The following is an 18,681-nucleotide window of genomic DNA, read 5'->3' on the forward strand; positions in this document are numbered from 1 at the left end:
GTCAGTTGTGGCCCCTCCTTTGTGGAGCAGAATAACCGTTGCTGTGTGCCATTCTATAGGCACGTAGTCTGTGGAGAGGCTGAGGTTGAACAGCGTGTTTAGGTGGGGGGTTAGTTCATTCTGTAGTTCATGCAAGATGCAGCCTGGGACACCATCTGGCCCCAATGATGCTGTGTTTAGGTGGGGGGTTAGTTTGTTCTGTAGTTCGTACAAGACGCAGCCTGGGACACCATCTGGCCCCAATGATGTTGTGTTTTTGGCTTTTGGAAGGGCTGTTTTCACCTGTGCTTCTGTGATTTCCGGGACACTACCCTTTTCCGGTATTGTTGTGGGCCCTTTTGAAGGTGAGAGGGAGGTGAAGTTTGCACTGAATCTATCTGCCAGGATGTTGGCAATATCAGTAGGTTCAGTATATTTTGTGCTATTTTGCACTAGCTCAGAGCATATCTGCGAGTTGCCTCTTAGATTCTTGACATAGCTAAAGAAGGCTTTGTGGTTATCTTTCGAATCCTTGGCTATTTTTCTTTAAAAGTTAGCCTTGGATGATTTTATGAGGGACCTTAGTTTCTTACTGATACTGATGTCTTTCCTTCTTGGGATTTGCTTTTTTTCTGAACTAGTTTCCACCTTTTGTTGTTTATGGCAGGGATTCACCAGACTGGTTTCCTTCTCTTAGGGGAGTGAGTCTTGGTTTTACTAGGGATGGCACGATTCATGCATCCTTGTAGGTGCTCGTAGAGTGCAATTGTAAAGGATTCTGCATCTTGGGCAGTGTTGCCCTTTAGCGTGGGGGCTGTGAAACTTACCACCTCTGCCTTAAGTAAGGTGAAGTTTGCTTTAGAAATGTTTTTCACTGTGGTATCCTCGGTTGGGGGTGGTGGTGGGGTGTGGACATCCAGGGTGATTAGTTTATGGTCTGATCTAACCAGTGATGGGTTGACCTCCGGTAGGGAACACCTCGCCCATGTTGGTGATGACCAGGTCCAATATGTTGTGGCCTCTGGTAGGGGAGTTTACCAGCTGATCCAGGGCATTTGAATTGATAAATTCCAGGAAGCGCTGAGCCTGGGAGTTTGTACTCAAGTATTTTTTCCAGTTAATGGTAGGGTAATTGAAATCGACCAATATCAGGGTGTTCGGTAAGACCTTCATGTTTTCCAGTGTCTCCAGAAAGGCAGAGTGGTGGTCGTGGGTCATGGAGTGTGATCTGTAGCAGGCCACAATTTGCATTGCAGATTTGCCCAATGTTAGTTGCATATGGATGATCTCAGAGGTATCATGCTGCGCCACTAACCTGGAGGTGTGGGTATCCTTGATGAATATGGATACATCCCCTCCTTTTGTGTTTCGGTCCGTGTTCTGTGGCCGAAATGTGTGGTATGAGTTGTAGCCTAGTAGTGCTGGAGTGCTCTCTGGAGCCTTGAACCAGGTTTCAGTTACTGCATAGATGTCGACATTCTCCATACTTAGGAGCGCTTCGAGCGCATGGATTTTGAGATTTAAACTCCTGTCGTTGAGTAGCACAACCCTCATTTTTTTACTTGTGCTATTTACGGAGGTGGGTTTGAATTTTGAGGCTTGCCTAAAAAAGGCACTATGGGGGCAGCAAGAGCCTTGGCCAGTATTCAAAAGCCAAGGGGTGACAGGTGCAAGCCGTCTCTTGCAAAGCAACGTGGCTTGTCGAGCATGTCATCCCAGGCTGACAGACACTGGATCCCCTTTGAATGACACCAAAAGCTTAGCCAATTGTTGGAATTGATCATTTTTTCTTTATACTGAGGTAGGGCAGGATGCTACTCAGGGTCAGGGTCATACCCGCCTGGGCTACATGATCAGAGAGCTCCTCCATGTCTCTTTTCCTGTAGTCCAGGAAGGTACGTCTCAGGTCATTCATACCAACATGAACAATGACAGAGTCATATTTGTACTTGTTATGGAGTGACCTGAGTGCTTGTGTTATGTGGTGGATTCTGGCTCCCGACAGGCAACTAACAGTAACCTTCTCCTTGTCCAGCCTAGTGAGTGGTCTTGTTATAATTTTCACTCATTCCTCAATGAATGGGACAGAGTCCCCAGCTATGGTAACCTTGGGTGGTCTCATGGAAGGACATTCTGTAGAACTGCAGAACTGAATGCAGCCCTATTCCTGGACACGAGATCAAACTTGTAATGAGAATAAAAGTGTGAGCATTAGACCAAGTGGAAGCTGCACAATCATCATCTATGGAAGTTTTGGTCCAAAAAGCAAGTGATGTAACCATCGACCTAGCTGAATGTGCTTTTGGATGCTTTGGCAAGTTTAAACCTCTTATAGAATACACATAAGAGATGCAATCTGTTATCCATTTGGCTAGGGTAGTTTTGGATACTGGTTTTCCCAATTTGTTACTAGAAAAGAAGACAAACAATTGGTCAGATTTTCTAAATTATTTTGTCTTATGATGCTAAAAATTAATTTGTCTATGTACATCTAAAAGGTGAAGCATGTATTCCTTTTGTTGTCAAATTTAGGAAAGAAAACTGGCAAATGTATCACTTGATTGGTGCTTGTTTCAGAGGCAATTTTGCTTAAAAAAAAAAAAGAAGGAATACAATGTAAGGTAACCTTATCTTCTTAGAAAATCAGATAAGGTGGTTTTGGAAGACGGTGCTTGGAGCTCAGAAATTTGTTTTGCAGAAGTTACAGCAAGAAAGACTGTTTTCCAGGAAAAAAAACTTTAGATCAGACTTAGCAGAGGGCTCAAAGGGAGATCGTATTAAACTCTGTAAAACAACAGTGAGATCTCAAGGAGAAGTGGGATCTTTTATAGGTGGTGTAAGTAAAAATGTACCTTTAAGGAACGCTTTACATAAATTGAATGAAACTAACAGGAAAGCATGATCTCTGATGTGATAGAGAGGGCTGCCAGGTTAACTTTAATAGTGGAAAAACTAGCACCACTTTGAAAAACTGAAGCAAAAAATCTAGAACAGTAGGAATTGGAGCAGCGAAAGGATCCAACTCTCTCTGCTGTGGCTAAAAAGAAAATTTATTCCATTTATTCAAAAATCTTCCTGGTTTCCGAGATGAAAAAAATTGGTGAACAGGAAAGGAAAGCCTGAAATGTCTGGCCATCACACGAATTGGAGAAACCATTCGGTCAATCTGAGGCCTGCAATGTCTGGATGAGTCATTCATGACAGATGTGATAGGAGATCTGGACTGCAGTCCAGTGTCCAAGGGAGACATAGTCGGCAAGACCATAGTAAGGGGAATGACATTTGCTGAGGCTAGAAGGGGGCAATGAGGACTACTTTGCTCCTCAACTGGAATGCTTTCTGAAAAAAAAAATTGGGGATTAGAAGTAGAGGAGGATAAGCGTAAAGAAGAACAGGAGGCAAGTATGGACTAGAGCATCTCTCGGTGACTGTCCCATGGGGGAATAAGGGAAAGGAACCTGTTGCATTTGTTGTTGATGGGAGAGGCAAACAGATTGCAGCAAGGTTGACCCCATTTGTGGAAGATGATATCTGCCAATAGTCCTGCTGAGCTTGTCGGCTAGAACTGTCAAATCCAATGTGAACATTTCATATTCCTGCTAATTGAACTTTAACTGCTGAGAAACTAGGTCCTTCTTTAAAAAGTAGGGCCAAAAAATCAAGGATGTTATGCATCAGAGATGAAAAGGGATCAACATTGTTTTGATATGGCCAGTAAACAAAACCTTTTCCATTTACTGGAATAAAGCTTGCGTTTAGAAGGTTTATGGGAAGATAAAGGTACATGTCTAAATGGGGAAAACAGCATAGGTTCTCTGGCTATTAACGGAATTGGAGAAGCCAGGCTGTCACGCTGAGGTCTGATATGTCTGGATGGATCATGGCTGTTGGGTGAGACAGGAGGTCTGGAAGTGAATAAATGAGGCCAGAGAAAAGGGAACCAAATCTATCAAGGTCAGTAAGGTGCAATAATGATGTCTTTTTAATTCAACATGGCAGCTTTCTCTAGGAATTTTGGAATTACAGGGTCTGGTGGATAGGAGTATAGTAGACTGAGGGGAAGCAGAGCATCCTACAGTGATTCCCCGTGGTGGGATTAGAGCAAAGTAGCCATTGCATTTGTTGTTTAGAGGAGAAGCAAAAAGATCGCAACAACATTGGCCCCATCAACAAAAAACATTTCTGTCATGCTCTTGTTGAGAGACCAGTCATGTTGTAGAAGAATACACCTGCTCAGTTTGTCTGCTTTCTCATTGAACTTCCCTGGAATGTGCATTATGGGGAAGCAGTTGAATGAGATTGCCCACTGCCACACTCTGAGCACTTCTCGACACAAGGGGTATGATCTGGTCCTTCCTTACTTGTTGCTGTACTAAACTACTGACATATTGTCTGTTTGAACTGCAATTGTCCTCGAATGCAGAGCATCATCTTGGAAGGCCAGCAATGCTAAAAGCACTGCCCTCATCTCTAGGACATCAATATGCAAGTTGGTCTCTTCTGGGGAACAAGTGCCTTGGACTGTTTTCCCCAGAAAATGCCCCCCCTCCCCCAACTGGAAGCATTCAAGGTCATTACGGCCTTGGGGTGAGGGAGAATGAACTGATGGCCTTGTAGAACCTGATCCGGCTGAATCCACAACCTGAGATCTCTTCTGCATGTGTGAGTGATTTGTATCAGAGTTGACATGGGTTAGTTAAGTATCGACCGTTCTGTTCGATAGCATCCACTGGAGAATCCTCATGCAAAATCTGACTAAAGGTATTGGTGTTAGAGCCGCTGACATTGACTCTAGAGCTTGAAGGACCAAGTGGGCTGAAATTCTGGTACTGCAGAATATTTTTCTGACTTGTGATCTTATAGTTTGAACCTTTGAGGGGAGCAGTGAAACCATCATTGACTTTGTGTTGAACAGTGTTCCTAAGAATTCCAAATTCTGAGTTGGTTCCATTTGAGATGTGTCAAAGTTTATGGTTATCCCCAGATGAGACCACATCTGGAGAACCTTATTTCTTTGCCCTCATCAGTTGTTGCCTGGTCAGGGATGTACTGAGCCAGTCGTCTAGATACAGAAACACCCAGAATCCTTGCAGTTTCAAGTGATCTGCTACTACTGCCATACATTTGGTGAATACCATGGAGGCTGTGGTGAGACAGAAGGGCAAAACTCTGAATTGGTAATGACTGGCTCCCAGACAAAAGCTTAAGTACTTCTGGACTGTCTATTCATCTTTATGTGATAGTCTGCATCCTGAAGGTCTATCAAGCACATCCAGTTGTCTTTGCCCAGAAAAGGAGAATGGATTGAACTGTGACCATCCAAAACTTAGTACAAAGTGACTTAAGTTGCCGAGATCCAAAATTGGTCTCCAGTCCCCTTTTTCTTTGTCACTAAAAAGAATCTTGAGTGAATTCCGGATTCTATCTGATCTGGTGAGACCTCTTGGATGACTTTTTTCTAGCAGCTTTTGAACCTGAATTGTTGCTTGTTCCCTCTGACTGGGTGGAACATCAGGGATTTTTCTTGAAATTGGAGGAGGAAGAGAAGAGTACTATGTACCCCCTGGAAATAATCCTCTGCACTCAAATATCTGTCATTATTTCTAGCCAGGCTCTCTGATGCAGGGATACTCGACCTCCAACTGCCTCCAGAGTAGGGCAGTCAGGCTTTCTTTCAGAAACACTGGAAGGGTCTGTCAGAGAAAGTATCTCTGTCCCCCTGGTTTTGCGGGCCACCTCTGCTGCAGGCGCAACGTCTACCATTACAGTTCCCCCCTCTACCCCTGGCATTACTTCCTCCACGTGTCCTGGAAGGGTCCCTGGGATTTCTTGAACCACATCTTCTGACCACATCGCTAATTCCTAAAAAAGGATCTTTCAGGGATCAAAAAATGTACACCTGCACAGACAGGGTCTTTCTGTCTTTCTCACACCTGGATAATGTGTCGTTTACTTTGGGGCCAAACAAAGATGTGCCGTCAAAAGGAGCACTGACGAATGAAGACTTGAAGGCTTCCGCAAAATCACATAAGTACATCTAGGCATGCCTATTAATAGAAATGCTGAACCCACTGCCCTTGAGGTTACTTCATCTGTGTGTGAAATGAGCCTCATGGAAGAACTGGAAATATATTTCAGAGTAGCAACTGAGAAGTCACAGAAAATTGTACTTCAGAAATGGATCCTGAGAGAGTATTTGAGAGTTCTCTAATCAAATCCCTCTGCAATCTGGTGAAATGTGCCAAATAATTCAGTGACCTTGAGGAGAAGGTCGCTGAAGCATAGGGGTGCTTCCCAAACTTGTCCATCACCTGAGATTCCCTGTTGAGGCAATGAATAGTGGAAATTCCATTTTAGTGTTTGCCGCCACGACCATGGCATCTATGGGAACCCCTTTTCCCCATAACTGTTTATCCATAGGTGATGCCATAATTTTGTCTGATCTCTGAGGTATAGGGTCAATAGTATTGGGCTCCTTCCATGCCTGCTGAGAAATCAACTCAATGAGCTTGTCAGCAGGTGAAATTACACAGGAGGTAGACGGGCCAGTACCGAAAGCCTTCAGGAATACAAACTCCTTGAATGAAGGGTTGCTGGGCATCCATCCACCTTTCTGCTTAAGGATTTCAAGGATGTCTCCAAATAATATAGCTTCAGGAGGTGACGATGGGGAGCCTTCGCTTTCATCAAAGTCCATATCTTCTGTAATAGACTCCTCTGGGCAGGCCAAGTGCTTCCTTATATGTCTTCTTCTTCTTAGGAACCTCCTCAGTGGGATGTTCTGGAGTGGTATCAGATGTCGTCAGGACACCCTGTTGAGAAGCCTTGGGCTTTCGTACTGGCTGTCCCTGTGGAAAAGAATGATGAGACTTTGAGCGCAGACACATCAAAGCTGTAGAAGGTAAATCTGAGGGGTTAGGGATCTGCCTGGGTTTCTGAAGCAGACAATGCCCTCTCCATAGCCTCAAAGGCAGAGCGCCGCAGAGAGGGAGAACACTTTGGATCCGAAAAAGCAAGCTTTTGGACTGCTGCCTCTCCCTGCTCTGAAGGCAATCCCCCCGAGGTAGAAGCTGGAGCCGAGCTAACCCATGACAAGGCTCCACGACGTAGAGACAGGTCCGAAAACTTCAGAGTCAACTCCAATACCTCAGATCAAACAAGGAAGCTTCAGCTCTGAAAGCTCTCTGGATCCGACTGAACGAAGTACTCAGAGAGACCTCTGGATCAGAAGTTAAAAAGGCCTTACTTTGTCTAGGCAATTCAGATCCTGTAAGCCAGCTCAAAAAAATCATTTTCTTAGTTACACCCATTTGCTCAACCACAGGGGAATTTTTAAAGTCTGCCAACTCAATACACTCCCCAAAACATGTTGCTAATTACCTCTTTCTTCCCTATCACACCTCAACATTTGTCATCTACAGGAGGAAAAATTCTTTGGAGTCTGTTTGGGGTATAAAAATACCCATGCAAATACTTCCAAGCAAATATCTGAAATCTTCTAGATTTTGTTGGATATCTGGCAACCACGAGTACGTACTCCCATTGTTTCCTTGTGAATTGCTTACCTGATCTCTCATCCCAATCTTTTATAACCTCCTCTGATTGATTTTTATAGTTATTGTGCAATATTTTATATGCCCTGATAATGATCACTTTTTGTTCCAAATTCAACCATAAACTCTTTCAGAGCTGTTCCTCCCTGTCTTCGCAGCTCTGCATTCCATTTTCATCAGACTATGACGAGAGCAGCAACAAACTTCATTTTTTTATCTGCTTAAGAAAAAAAAAGAAAAAGCTCACACAATTCTATGGCCTAAATATGTACTGCAAACCGTAATTTTAGAAAGCATCCAAAATTAAAAAGTGAAGGAAGGAAGGCTACACTACAAAAGAGCTTCACACGGTTAAACATATACTATATATAGCAGCTTCTTTCAAAAGGGAATATGCATCACAAAATCCGCTGTCCTCATTACCACTAAAAAGTACACAAATCCACAATTTCACCTATGCTGTGGCTATTCACTAACAGTAACATTAGTTCACTTTTGTTCTGCATCACATAAACTAACTGAGGAAACATACCAAAATTATGAAAACGTAAAAAAAGCAAGTAGCTACCTGTTTTGCTGCTTTTTTAGCCTCACGTTTTTTCTGATTTTTAAGAGCTGTTTTAGACAATGGTTTCTCTCCTCCAGCAGCCTGTGGTTTCATATTCTGTGGTGGTTCTTCTTCATGCTATTAGGGACAGAAAAAAAACAAAAGACTTTAAAAATAAGTCTATGTAATGTGACTTAAGCAAAGTATAATCACGGTATACTTACATCACAACAAGTCACTGGGATCCTATTTTAGGGTTTTTGGATAGAGTGAAGGGTTATGAATCTGTCCTCCAGTCCCCTCTCTCTATCAGTTTTTATTTATTACAGTCAGTGCTGAGGTTCAAGTCTCGCAGGATGCGCGGGGGGATTTGGATTTTGGCAGTGAGGCAGCATGTAATTAACGGTTGGATGGCTTTTATCCGTACAGGGCAGATCGCGCCTGAACAACAGGGTATGCCACTGAGTAGAGCTGGTTTTTCTTTAACGGGCAGCATGTGCATCTGTTTTGAGCCCTTTGACCTCTTGGTGCAAAGGGATACACTTTTTTTTTTGGCTATACACTTGAGGCCATGGCTGGCGTTGGCTGTTCTGTCTGTGAGGCTTTTTGGAGGATGCTTGTGTTGGCTGGAGGAGGAGAGTGTTAGGGTTGCAGTTTGCAGTCATCTGCAAAGGTGGTCAGCCACAGTCCTGTTGGCTGTGGCCTGTACCTATATAAATATATATACCCGGTCCCAGGACAGGGGGAGGCAGGACACCACTTGTTGTAAACTGGTTTGGAGTGACATGAAGCAGCAAATTCTAACCATGTGGGTTCTGTCATGTGGCCGGTTGCAATCCATCCAGTATCTAGTGGGGTTGGGTTTTTATTTGGTGAAGCTTATATCTATCTATAGAGTGGGTATTGGTATTGAAGCTTTGGCAGAGGTCCAGGTAGGCTGTGTGGACCATCTTCCCCTCGTCAATGCCTTGGTGACTGTTTCAAAGAAATCAACCAGGTTTAGAGGCAGGATCCATGATGATCCTTTCCATAGCTTTGCAGACCAAGCTATTATGGTCTGATCCTACCAATGCAAAAGTTATGCATTTCTTGTAAATGTATAAAGTGATCTTGCAAAAAGTCAACGTCTGCAGATGATTTAACTGGTAATATGATCTGGAAATAAGTAGAGACTTGAAAACTAAAAGTACGTGGAGAAAATAACTACCATTTATTTAAGGGCAGAGACGCATAAAAAACCCAAGCAGCTGGGCCACAAAGTATGGATGGATAAAGCCCTGGTCAATTAGCAGCACACACACTGGAGGAACAGGCAAGGGAGGATGGGAGCAAGTGGCTGAAATCAACTTACCTATTCTGGTAGAAGAAGACCGGTTAGCTCGAAGTACAGGCTCCAATCTGCAGGAGTGCAAGTGTACCTCCCAGAGCAAGGAGTCTAGTATGCCCATGCTGCACAGTGGTGAGATGCTTAGCCAGGATTTTGGTCAGGTCTACAAGCATGCATACATCTCCTGACAGCATACACTGTGGAACACAACATAAAACTGCACTCACTGCAAGCATTCTTAACCCTGGAAGAAGCTGACATTTGTGCAGTCACAGAAACCTGGTTCAAAGCTGCGGAGAGAGCACTCCAGCCATACCAGGTTACTCATCCTATCATTCATTCAGACCCCAAGCCATGGGCAGCAAAACAAAAGGAGGTGGAGATGCAATAGATAAAAATAACATACACACTTCTTGGCTGGTCAAACAGTATGATGCACAGGAAATACTCCAGGTGCAGTTAACCATTGACAAGACCCCTATTAAAATCATAGCTAGCTGCAGGCCTCCAACTCTGACTCAAGATGTCCACTCCACCTATCTGGACCTCTTCAAATCTATCAAGATTCAACCCTTTACTCTGATCCTAGGTGACTGACTAACTACCCAACCACAGACTGGAAAAAAATACTCATTCCAAAACACAAATGCCCAGGGATTCCTTGATTTCGTCAATGCAGATGCTTTGGAAACGTTGGTCGACACCCTCACAAGAGGTGAAAATATCTTGAACTTTGCATTAACCAACTTGAGTAACCACTGCAGCATCCCTACAGTGCCATCATCCCTGACACCCCCAAACTAGGGTCAAACAAAAAAACTTCTCAAAAGCTGATTACAACCTCCCGAAGGAAGGTCTAAACAGCTTCAAAGCCCCGTCTCCCTCCACAGAAACTGGCACAGATGTCCAAACTTACACCAAAGTACCATATGAACATTTATATAGTTGCATGGAATCAGGAATACCACACAAGACAAAATCCTCCTCCTCAGGGAAGAGTAAACCTGTCTGGTGGATATCTACAAAAAATAAACTATATAATAAAATGAAAAAAAAATTGCTGCCCAGGGCCAAGAAGGAGCAGGTGTCTAACTGGAAGCAATCTCTCCTTAGCCAGAGCAAGCAAATAAGAGCACTAGTGAAGTCCTCCAAAGCAAACTTCGAGTCCAAACTGGCCATGTCTACTAAAGACAATCATAAGGCTTTTTTTCACTTATATCCGCAATCTCAAGGGAAGCACCCAGATCTGCTCAGAACTGGTGGTCGAGGACACCAAATACACAAACCCTGTAGATATACCAACCTGCTGGCAGACAGGTTCAGTGAAAACTTCACTCCTCTGTCCCCCCACATCAGTAAAACAGGACATCCCCAGTACCTGCTCCCCCCCCTTATCTCTAGGGAGCAAGTCATCACTGCCCTCCCAAAGGCAAAAAATATAGCCTCCATGGGACCCGATAACATACCAGGCTGCATCCTACATGAACTCAGCCAGGAACTTGCAGCACCATTAGGCACCCTATTCGACCAAAGCCTGAGTACCAGCTTCGTCTCAGCCAAGTGGAGGACAACTACTGTTATCCCTTTGCAAAAAGGTGGAGCGTCCACTGATCCATAAAATTATAGATCCATCAGCCTATCTAGCCTGATCTGCAAGGCCATTAAGTGGATTATCATGGACCTCATTAACAAGGACATTGGCAACCTACAGACACTTGATCCCACACAGTTTGGTTTTGTCAAGGGTAGGTCATGCCTGTTAAATTTGGTCGACTTCTTTGAGACTGTCACTAAGGCCATAGATGAGGGGAAGATGGCGCACACTGCCTACCTTGACCTGGCCAAGGCCTTTGATACTATTCCCCACTCAGGTATAATAGATAAATTCTCTCAACTAGGCATCAGTCCATATGTTACCAGATGGGTAGCAAACTGGCTCACTGACAGAACCCACCTAGTCAAAATAGGGGAAGCCACCTCAAGTAGTACACCCGTAACAAGCGGTGTACCCCAGGGATCGGTCTTGGGGCCTCTACTGTTTGGGATATACTTCTCAAAGGTGCAGGCCAAATCTAGCCGGCTACGGCTGACCAAGTTTGCAGATGACTACACGATGGGTGCTGTCATCAATTCCCCTAGTGATGTAGACATGCTCCAAGAGGGTCTCACCCAAACAAATGACTGGCTGGCCTCAAACTGAATGCCACAAAATGCATAATCATCCCTTTTGGGGAGAATGACTTCCCCACAAATTATCACACTGATAATAAAACACTAAGCACGCAGTCAGTCATGAGGGACTTGGGCACCCAGGTTGATAGCAAACTGACTTTTGGCCACCATATCGCCTCCGTTGTACGGAAAGCTTTCTACATGGCCCACCTCATTAGTAAGGGTATCTCATCCAGGGAAAAGGTGGTCATAAAATCTCTGTATTCTTCCCTTATAAGACTGATTATTGAATACAATGCCCCTTTAGGCATGTACCTCACAAAATACATGCAGTAGCTGGAGAGACCACAGAGAGCCCTGTCCCTCTACTCAGTCTCCTACAGACTCCTCAGAGTTGACCTCTGTCTGGCATACAAAGCAATCTCAGACCCCACCCTGATGGGACTGCTGCATATCCGCAAGTCAAGCTCCACTCGAGTAACCCACACGCGAGACCTCAGCCTGGTCTGTGACATCAACAGGACCTGTTGGCGTGACAGACTTGTGTCCCAGAGACTCCCTCTTTTGTGGGACATACTCCCGCTCCAGGTAAAGCAATTTACCTCATTAAACCTTTTTAAGCTCAACCTGGATAACTGGATGGGGAACTGAAAATACACCCCTGGGATTCCACCTATGTCCCTGCTGGAGAGTAGCATAAGGTGCTGACTTGTTGGAACATGGGCTAAATTCTTGGCTAGGCTTGTAAGGGCCTCAGGGCCAATAGCCTAGTAACTTCCTATGATAACGCAATAAAGAATTTACCAAAGGAAAAAAAAACTGCTGCAGTTAATGCTTATTAATCCAATTTCTTTTTTCCATTTTGGTTAACAAGCCTTCCACAGACATAAGTAACCATATACAAGAAAGAAAGAACAGTTGTGTAAAATCTTACCATAACAGTAGATGTCCTTTTCTTCATTGTTGCAGTACTTCTTACATTAGGGATCCCCTGCAAAGAGTAGCCTGACATCTGGCCAGTATACCAAATCCTTAGGCTGTAGTAAGGACATCATACATCACACGCATGCCCCCTACTCATGGTTCAGGGCATAAAGGTGACATATGGATGTACCTTGCTCATAAGTGAAAAGCCCCAAGAGGAACAACCGTCCAAGGAGTAAAAGAGGAACATCTGGATCCAGAAGAAAATATAAAAAGGGGAGGAGGGAGGGAAAGCATACTGCAGCAGTGAAAAGAAGGACATCTACTGTTATAAGATTTTACACAAATGTACTATGTCCTTCCAAACCCCTCTGTTGCAGCATTCCTTACATTAGGGAGAGTACAAAAGCTCAGAAGGAAAGTTAGGAGGAGGAAGGTCCAGCAAAGCCATCAAGAAAGCCATGCAGGATAACCCTGGTATATTCAGCTCTAGCCCTGGAAATCATATTAAACTTACAATGCTTGGTAAAAGTATGCATAGAAGTCCAAGTGGTTGCCTCCAGGATGGACTTGGTATCCAACCCTTTGAAAAAAGCACCAGAAGAAGCCATGGTCCTGGTAGACAGAGCTTTAACAGAAGAAGAATGTTTTTTCCCATGAAAAGAGTAACAAAAGGAAATGGCCTTAGAGATCCATGAAGAAACAGTTTGCTTAGAAACACCCAAACCTAAAGACCTGGGATGAAAGAAAACAAAAAAATTGCTCAGATTTATGAATGGCTTTACTTTTATCTCAAAATGTGAACTGGCTGTCTATGCAAATCCAAGGTGTGAAGAACCTTCTTACTAGCAGACTGTGGATAAGGGAAAAAAACTGGGCAAATAGACTGACTAAGGGATAATTCATTAACCACCCTGGGCATAAAAGAAGGATTAGTAGGCAGTGACACCCTGTCTATGTAAAACTAAAAAAGGAGGTACAGCCATAGCTGGCTGAAGCTCAAGACACCATTCTAGTTGAAGTAAGCGCCGTAAGAACAGTTTTCCAAGTACAATGCTGCTGAAGCTGCAGACTCAAAAGGAGCCAGAGTCAATTTTTCAAGAACAAGATTAAGGTCCCAGGAAGGAGGAATATGAAGACCACCTTTAAGGAATTGTTTGACCTCAAATCTAGAAGTCAAAGCAGGAGTCAAACGCAGGCATGTAGAAACAGCATACAGATGAGCTTTAAATGAAGAGTACACCAACCCAGCACTGAGCAATTCACATAATTAAGAGAGAACCAAAGGAACTTCCACAGAAAGTGGATCCAGGTTACAAGCAAGATACCAAACAGAAAACCTCTTCCATTTGGACAAAAAAAAGTTTTCCTGGTACTTGGTTTCCTGTCCCCCTATAGAACATGAAGCACATCCTCAGAAAAAAAGGTGACTAAAAGGGATTAAAACCCTATCACCCACAGTGTCAGTTAAAGACTGGACAAGTGGGGAGGGATGAGAGGTCCCCTGTCTTGTGTGATATAACTTGCGATGACTGGCCTTGGCTAACTGCAGAAGAACAGAGAACTAGTGCTGTCTTGGCCAAAAGGGAGTCATAAACAAGACTTTGGGAGAATCTTATTCTATCTTCAATAGGACACTTGGTACAAGAGGAAGGGGAGGGAAAGTATGAAGATACATCCCCTTCCTAGAAAAAGACAGGGCATCCACCTTCCCAGCCAGAGCACAAGGGACTCTAGTGCAAAAGACTGGAAGATATTTGTTCAGAGGAGAGGCAAAAAGATCTAGTACCCCACTGGTGGACAATGTCCAGAAAAACATCTCTGTGAAGCATCCATTCATGAGATTGTGTTACGGAACCTCAGAGAGTCTGTCACAATGTTCTGATGTGAAGGAATATAAACAGCCTGAATTGCCACCTCATACTGGACAACCAGATCCCAAACATGAAGAGCTAGTCTGCACAAGAGGCAAGACCGTCTCCCCCTTGCTTGCTGATGTACTACATCACTGTGGTATTGTCTACAAAGATTTTGAGGGGCCCTGGAAGGAACAGAGAATGGAAGGCTTGAAGAGCTCACATCTCTGATGCTGATATGATTCTTCTTTTGACGAAGAGACCAAAGGCACTGAACCTTTAGAGGGCCAAAAGAAGCTCCCCACCCAATGTCTGATGCATCTGAAGAGTTTCTGAGCAGGGATTGGAAGCTGAAAAGGAAGCCTTGGGTTGAGGGACAGTTGATAAATCCATCACTGAAGCTCTAGCTTGAGGCAGGGAAGATGAGAAACTGGAAAGTTCAAAGGATGAGAGTGCTGAAGCCAGGCTGACTTTAGGCATCACTGTAGCTTTCTCATATGAAGCCAGGCAAGAGGAAGCACAGGAATGGTGGAAGCTATGTATCCCAGAGCCCTTAGAAATTATCTGTCTGTAAATGAGACCACAGGGAGAAGGGACTGAAAGAACATAATCAGAGTTAAAGCCTTGGGAGGATGCAGAGATGCCAGCATGGGAATGGCCTGGAGCCTGCACCAGAGAAAACATCATCCTGAGAAGGAGTCAGGAAGCATTTCTGGAAATGTGCTGTAAACCCTAGGCTTCTGTACGAGACAAATAGCACAGTGAAGATGCTGAAGCAAAGTCTATGAAGAGGAAGCCTGAATGAGCAGGTTGCCCAGATAAGGAAAAATCAGTACTCCCCTCATCCTGCAAAAAAGCAATCACAGGAGTGAGGCATTTAGTGAACACCCTTGGGGCAGTAGACAAGCCACAGGGCAAAGCAGAGATCTGAAAATGCAAGGAAGAAACAGGGAAAAGAAAACATTTTCTGAAATGGGGATGAATAGGAATATGTAGATAGGCATCCTTGAGATCCAAAGAGACTAGGAATGCTTGAAGTAGAAGAAGAGGAAACAAGGTTTGAAGGGATAACATTTGAAAGTAGGGAACCTTCAAAAAGGTGTTAAGCTGGGAAAACACCAGAATGGGACTGCAGGTGCCTTCTTTCCTCGGAACTAGAAATATTCTGGAATAAACCCCCTTCCCATTTGCGGAGCAGAAACTGCATGGCTGGTGTCTTAAAGCAAAAGGCTCTGAAGAACATCTGGAAAAAGGGGGCAGCTGTTCTTTAGGAGGTTGAGGAATGCCCAAAAAAGGGGAAAGGTATTTCCAAGCCACGTAATACTCCTGACAAATGATGGACAGTATCCAAGAATCATGAGTGATCCTTAACCAATTGTGAAAGGACAGGGAAAGACGAAGAGCTACAGGCTTGGGAGGGAGGAAGGAAGACAGACAGAACCTGGATTGTCTGGAAAAGGAGGCTTCTGAGCTGTAGGGGTCTGAGTAGACTTAGCAGGAGGAGCTCTTCTAGAACCCCTTTTATCTTTGGGGGAGGGTGAGACTGTCTACGTACAAAGACAGATTTGGAAGGATAACTCCTCTGAAAATTGGAGAAAAGGAGAAACCAAAATTTGTTTTAATTCCTTTACAGCCTTACATTTCTCCTGAAGAGACTTAAAACATTTCAGTGGCTGCAGAACCAAAAAGATTTTTATTCTCAAGAGAAGAAGCCATCAATTTCACCTTAACATCATCAGGCACAGGCTGAAGATGAAGTCAAGAATACTGCCTTAACAAAAAAACAAAGGCAGCAGCTCTGGAAGAGGCATCAGCTGCATCATAACTACATCTAATAGCATGGCGATCCACTTGAGAAGAGGACCCCAACAAAGAGAGGGCCAAAGCCTTCTCATAATCAGGAATGTCTGAAATAACTTGAAAAGCCTGAGGAAAAAAGGGCTAAAACATACCTGGTCGTATAGGTCTGGTAATTCACAGCCCTAAAGGCCAGAATAGCAGCAGTGTACACCCTTTTACCCAGTCTTTCCATGGTTCTGATGTCTTTGTCAGAGAAAAGCAGTTTAGTAGAGGATAAAAGCTTGGAAGGCTTACCAGATGAAATAGAAATAACAGAAGGTTCGGCAGAGGGACACTTGTAATGAAATTTACAATCATCAGGCACCTTATAAAACCTATCAGTTTTTTAGGAACAGGGGGCTGGGAATCAGGAGCCTGACATGTTGCTGAAAATTTGTCCAACAAAGCAGAAAGAACAGCAGAGCATTTAGGAGACTCCAACTGGAGGAGTTAATAATTCTTCTGAACATAAGAAACATTGGTGCAATCCCACTTAAAAAATTCCATCATAAGAGAAATATTATTTATTTTATTTATTTATTTGCAGTTGGTTTACCAGGATAGTCCATTGGGCCAATAAGAACCCGTTTTCAATGGAGACCTGGGGAGGAAAGCTCCAAAACAAAGATTACAGTTTACAATTTCAATCATTTGTAGGTTAAAGACTAAACTACAGAACAATTTTGACAAAAGCTTACAATTTCAGTCATTTGTACCTTCAAGACCAAACAAAGATTAAAAGTTTACAGAAGTTTACAAATTCAGTTATTTGTAGCTTCTAGACATAGCAAAGATTAAGCAGTTACAATGCCATGATAGGTTTCATTTGTTGAAAGCTAAGAATTAAGCAGGTGCACGAAAAACATTTTTTGGTTAAATCTTGTAAGAAAAAAACAAAGAATTGCTTTAGTGAATATATAGTTTCTCGAATGGAGTTGTATGCTTAGAGAATTATAAGATGTTATTACAGTTGGCTTATTATTTAGTGTCTCTTAATATATGGAGTAGTTGCTTGTAGGAAATGGAGAATAGGCTATGAGGGGTGGGAGCAGGAGCATTCCCATGCGGAAGTTAGATGTGAATGAAGTGATTTTTTAAAAACAGGGAGGTTGGTGGTGATACGAATGGAGGGAGGAAGGGAGTTCCATATGCGTGCCAAAGCAAAGGGCAGGAGGTTTTGTCCCGGAGAGTGAAGGGGTTTGTACAGCTCAATAAGGTTTTGGTTACTGGATCTTAGGAGTCTTTGTTGCAGGTGCATTTTAAAGGTAGAGCTGAGGGAGGGACAGAGGGAGGGATGAAAGATGAGTTTGTGAGCAAAAGTGAGCTGAGTATAGGAGAGATAGTTGGGAAGCTCTAGCCAGTTAATTTTGTGGAGAGATGCACAGTGATGGGTAGATGATTTGTGGCTAGTGGCAAATTTGGCAATTTTATTATAACAGGAGGACAGTTTTGTTTTGAGAGCTGATTGTAGGTTTATTAGGGGAGAGAGGCTCCATAAAGGAGGGAAGGGATGAGAAATGTAGTAGCTAGAGTGAGCTTAGTAGATGTAGTGAGAAATTGATTGTGTCGGTAGAGCATGCCAAGTTTTTGGTGAGTTTTTTTTATGTTTAGTTGTAGATGGCTCTTGAATTTGAGCTGGTCTTCAATCAGGACTCCTAGTAGCTTGGTTTCGGATACTAGTTCAAGAGGTGTATTATTCTGGCTAGTGATGGAGAAAAGTTTTTTTATCAATGGTGTTGGTTTTTGAGGGGGTAAATATCATAAGTTTGGTTTTTGATGCATTGAGTGCTAGATGATTGTCCTTCATCCGCTTTTCTGTGGTAGAGTCAGTTTTAAGAGAGTGGGAATGGATGTGGCTGCACAGATAATTGTAGAGTCATCTGCATATTGAATAAGTTTAGCATGAGGAATTGAGAGAAAGAAATCATTTATGAATATATTGACGAGGAGAGGACCTAAAATGGAACCTTGGGGAACACCAGTGGGTGTGTTGAGGTAGGAGGAGATGTTTTTTTTTTCCATTTGACAGCTTGTTGCCTGTTGGAGAGATAGCTGTTAAACCAATTGAGAGAGGAAGGGGATAGGTTTAGGTTAGATAGTTTAGTTAGGAGAAGGTTGTGAGAGATGGTATCGAAAGTCTTAGAGAGGTCCAGAAAGAGGGTAGATACAGTACAGCCAGAGTCTCTGGCTATATTTACAGTTTCCAGGAAGGAAAGGAGGGCGGTCATGGTGCTGTGATTGGGTCTGAATCCGTGTTGTGTGGAAGTTAGTAAGTTATTGTCTAAGAGATAAGGAAGGTGTTGAAGATGGATACATTTCTCAAGGAGTTTTGATATAGGAGAGAGGATGGCAATGGGACGAAAGTTAGTAATATTGTTATTACTGCCTCCTTTGTGCAAGGGAATGATGAAAGCCTTTTTCCAGAGTTTGGGTACGACACCTTCTTGGATAGAGCGATTGATTAGGATGCTGATGGGGAAGGCA

At 43.4% G+C, this 18,681-nt stretch overlaps 1 protein-coding gene across 1 annotated transcript in view; it reads right to left on the reverse strand.

The window, feature by feature from the left end:
* Positions 1-18,681, reverse strand: part of EIF2A (eukaryotic translation initiation factor 2A) — a 1,204,316-nt gene that overhangs the window by 432,415 nt on the left and 753,220 nt on the right. Inside the window, exon 11 of the mRNA XM_044063751.1 lies at positions 8,101-8,217. Within this exon, the coding sequence (XP_043919686.1) occupies positions 8,101-8,217 (117 nt within the window). The remainder of the gene's footprint in view (positions 1-8,100; positions 8,218-18,681) is intronic.

This window comes from Protopterus annectens, chromosome 2.part2, assembly GCF_019279795.1.
Source record: "Protopterus annectens isolate FY-2018-M chromosome 2.part2, PAN1.0, whole genome shotgun sequence".
NCBI lineage: Eukaryota > Metazoa > Chordata > Ceratodontiformes > Protopteridae > Protopterus > Protopterus annectens.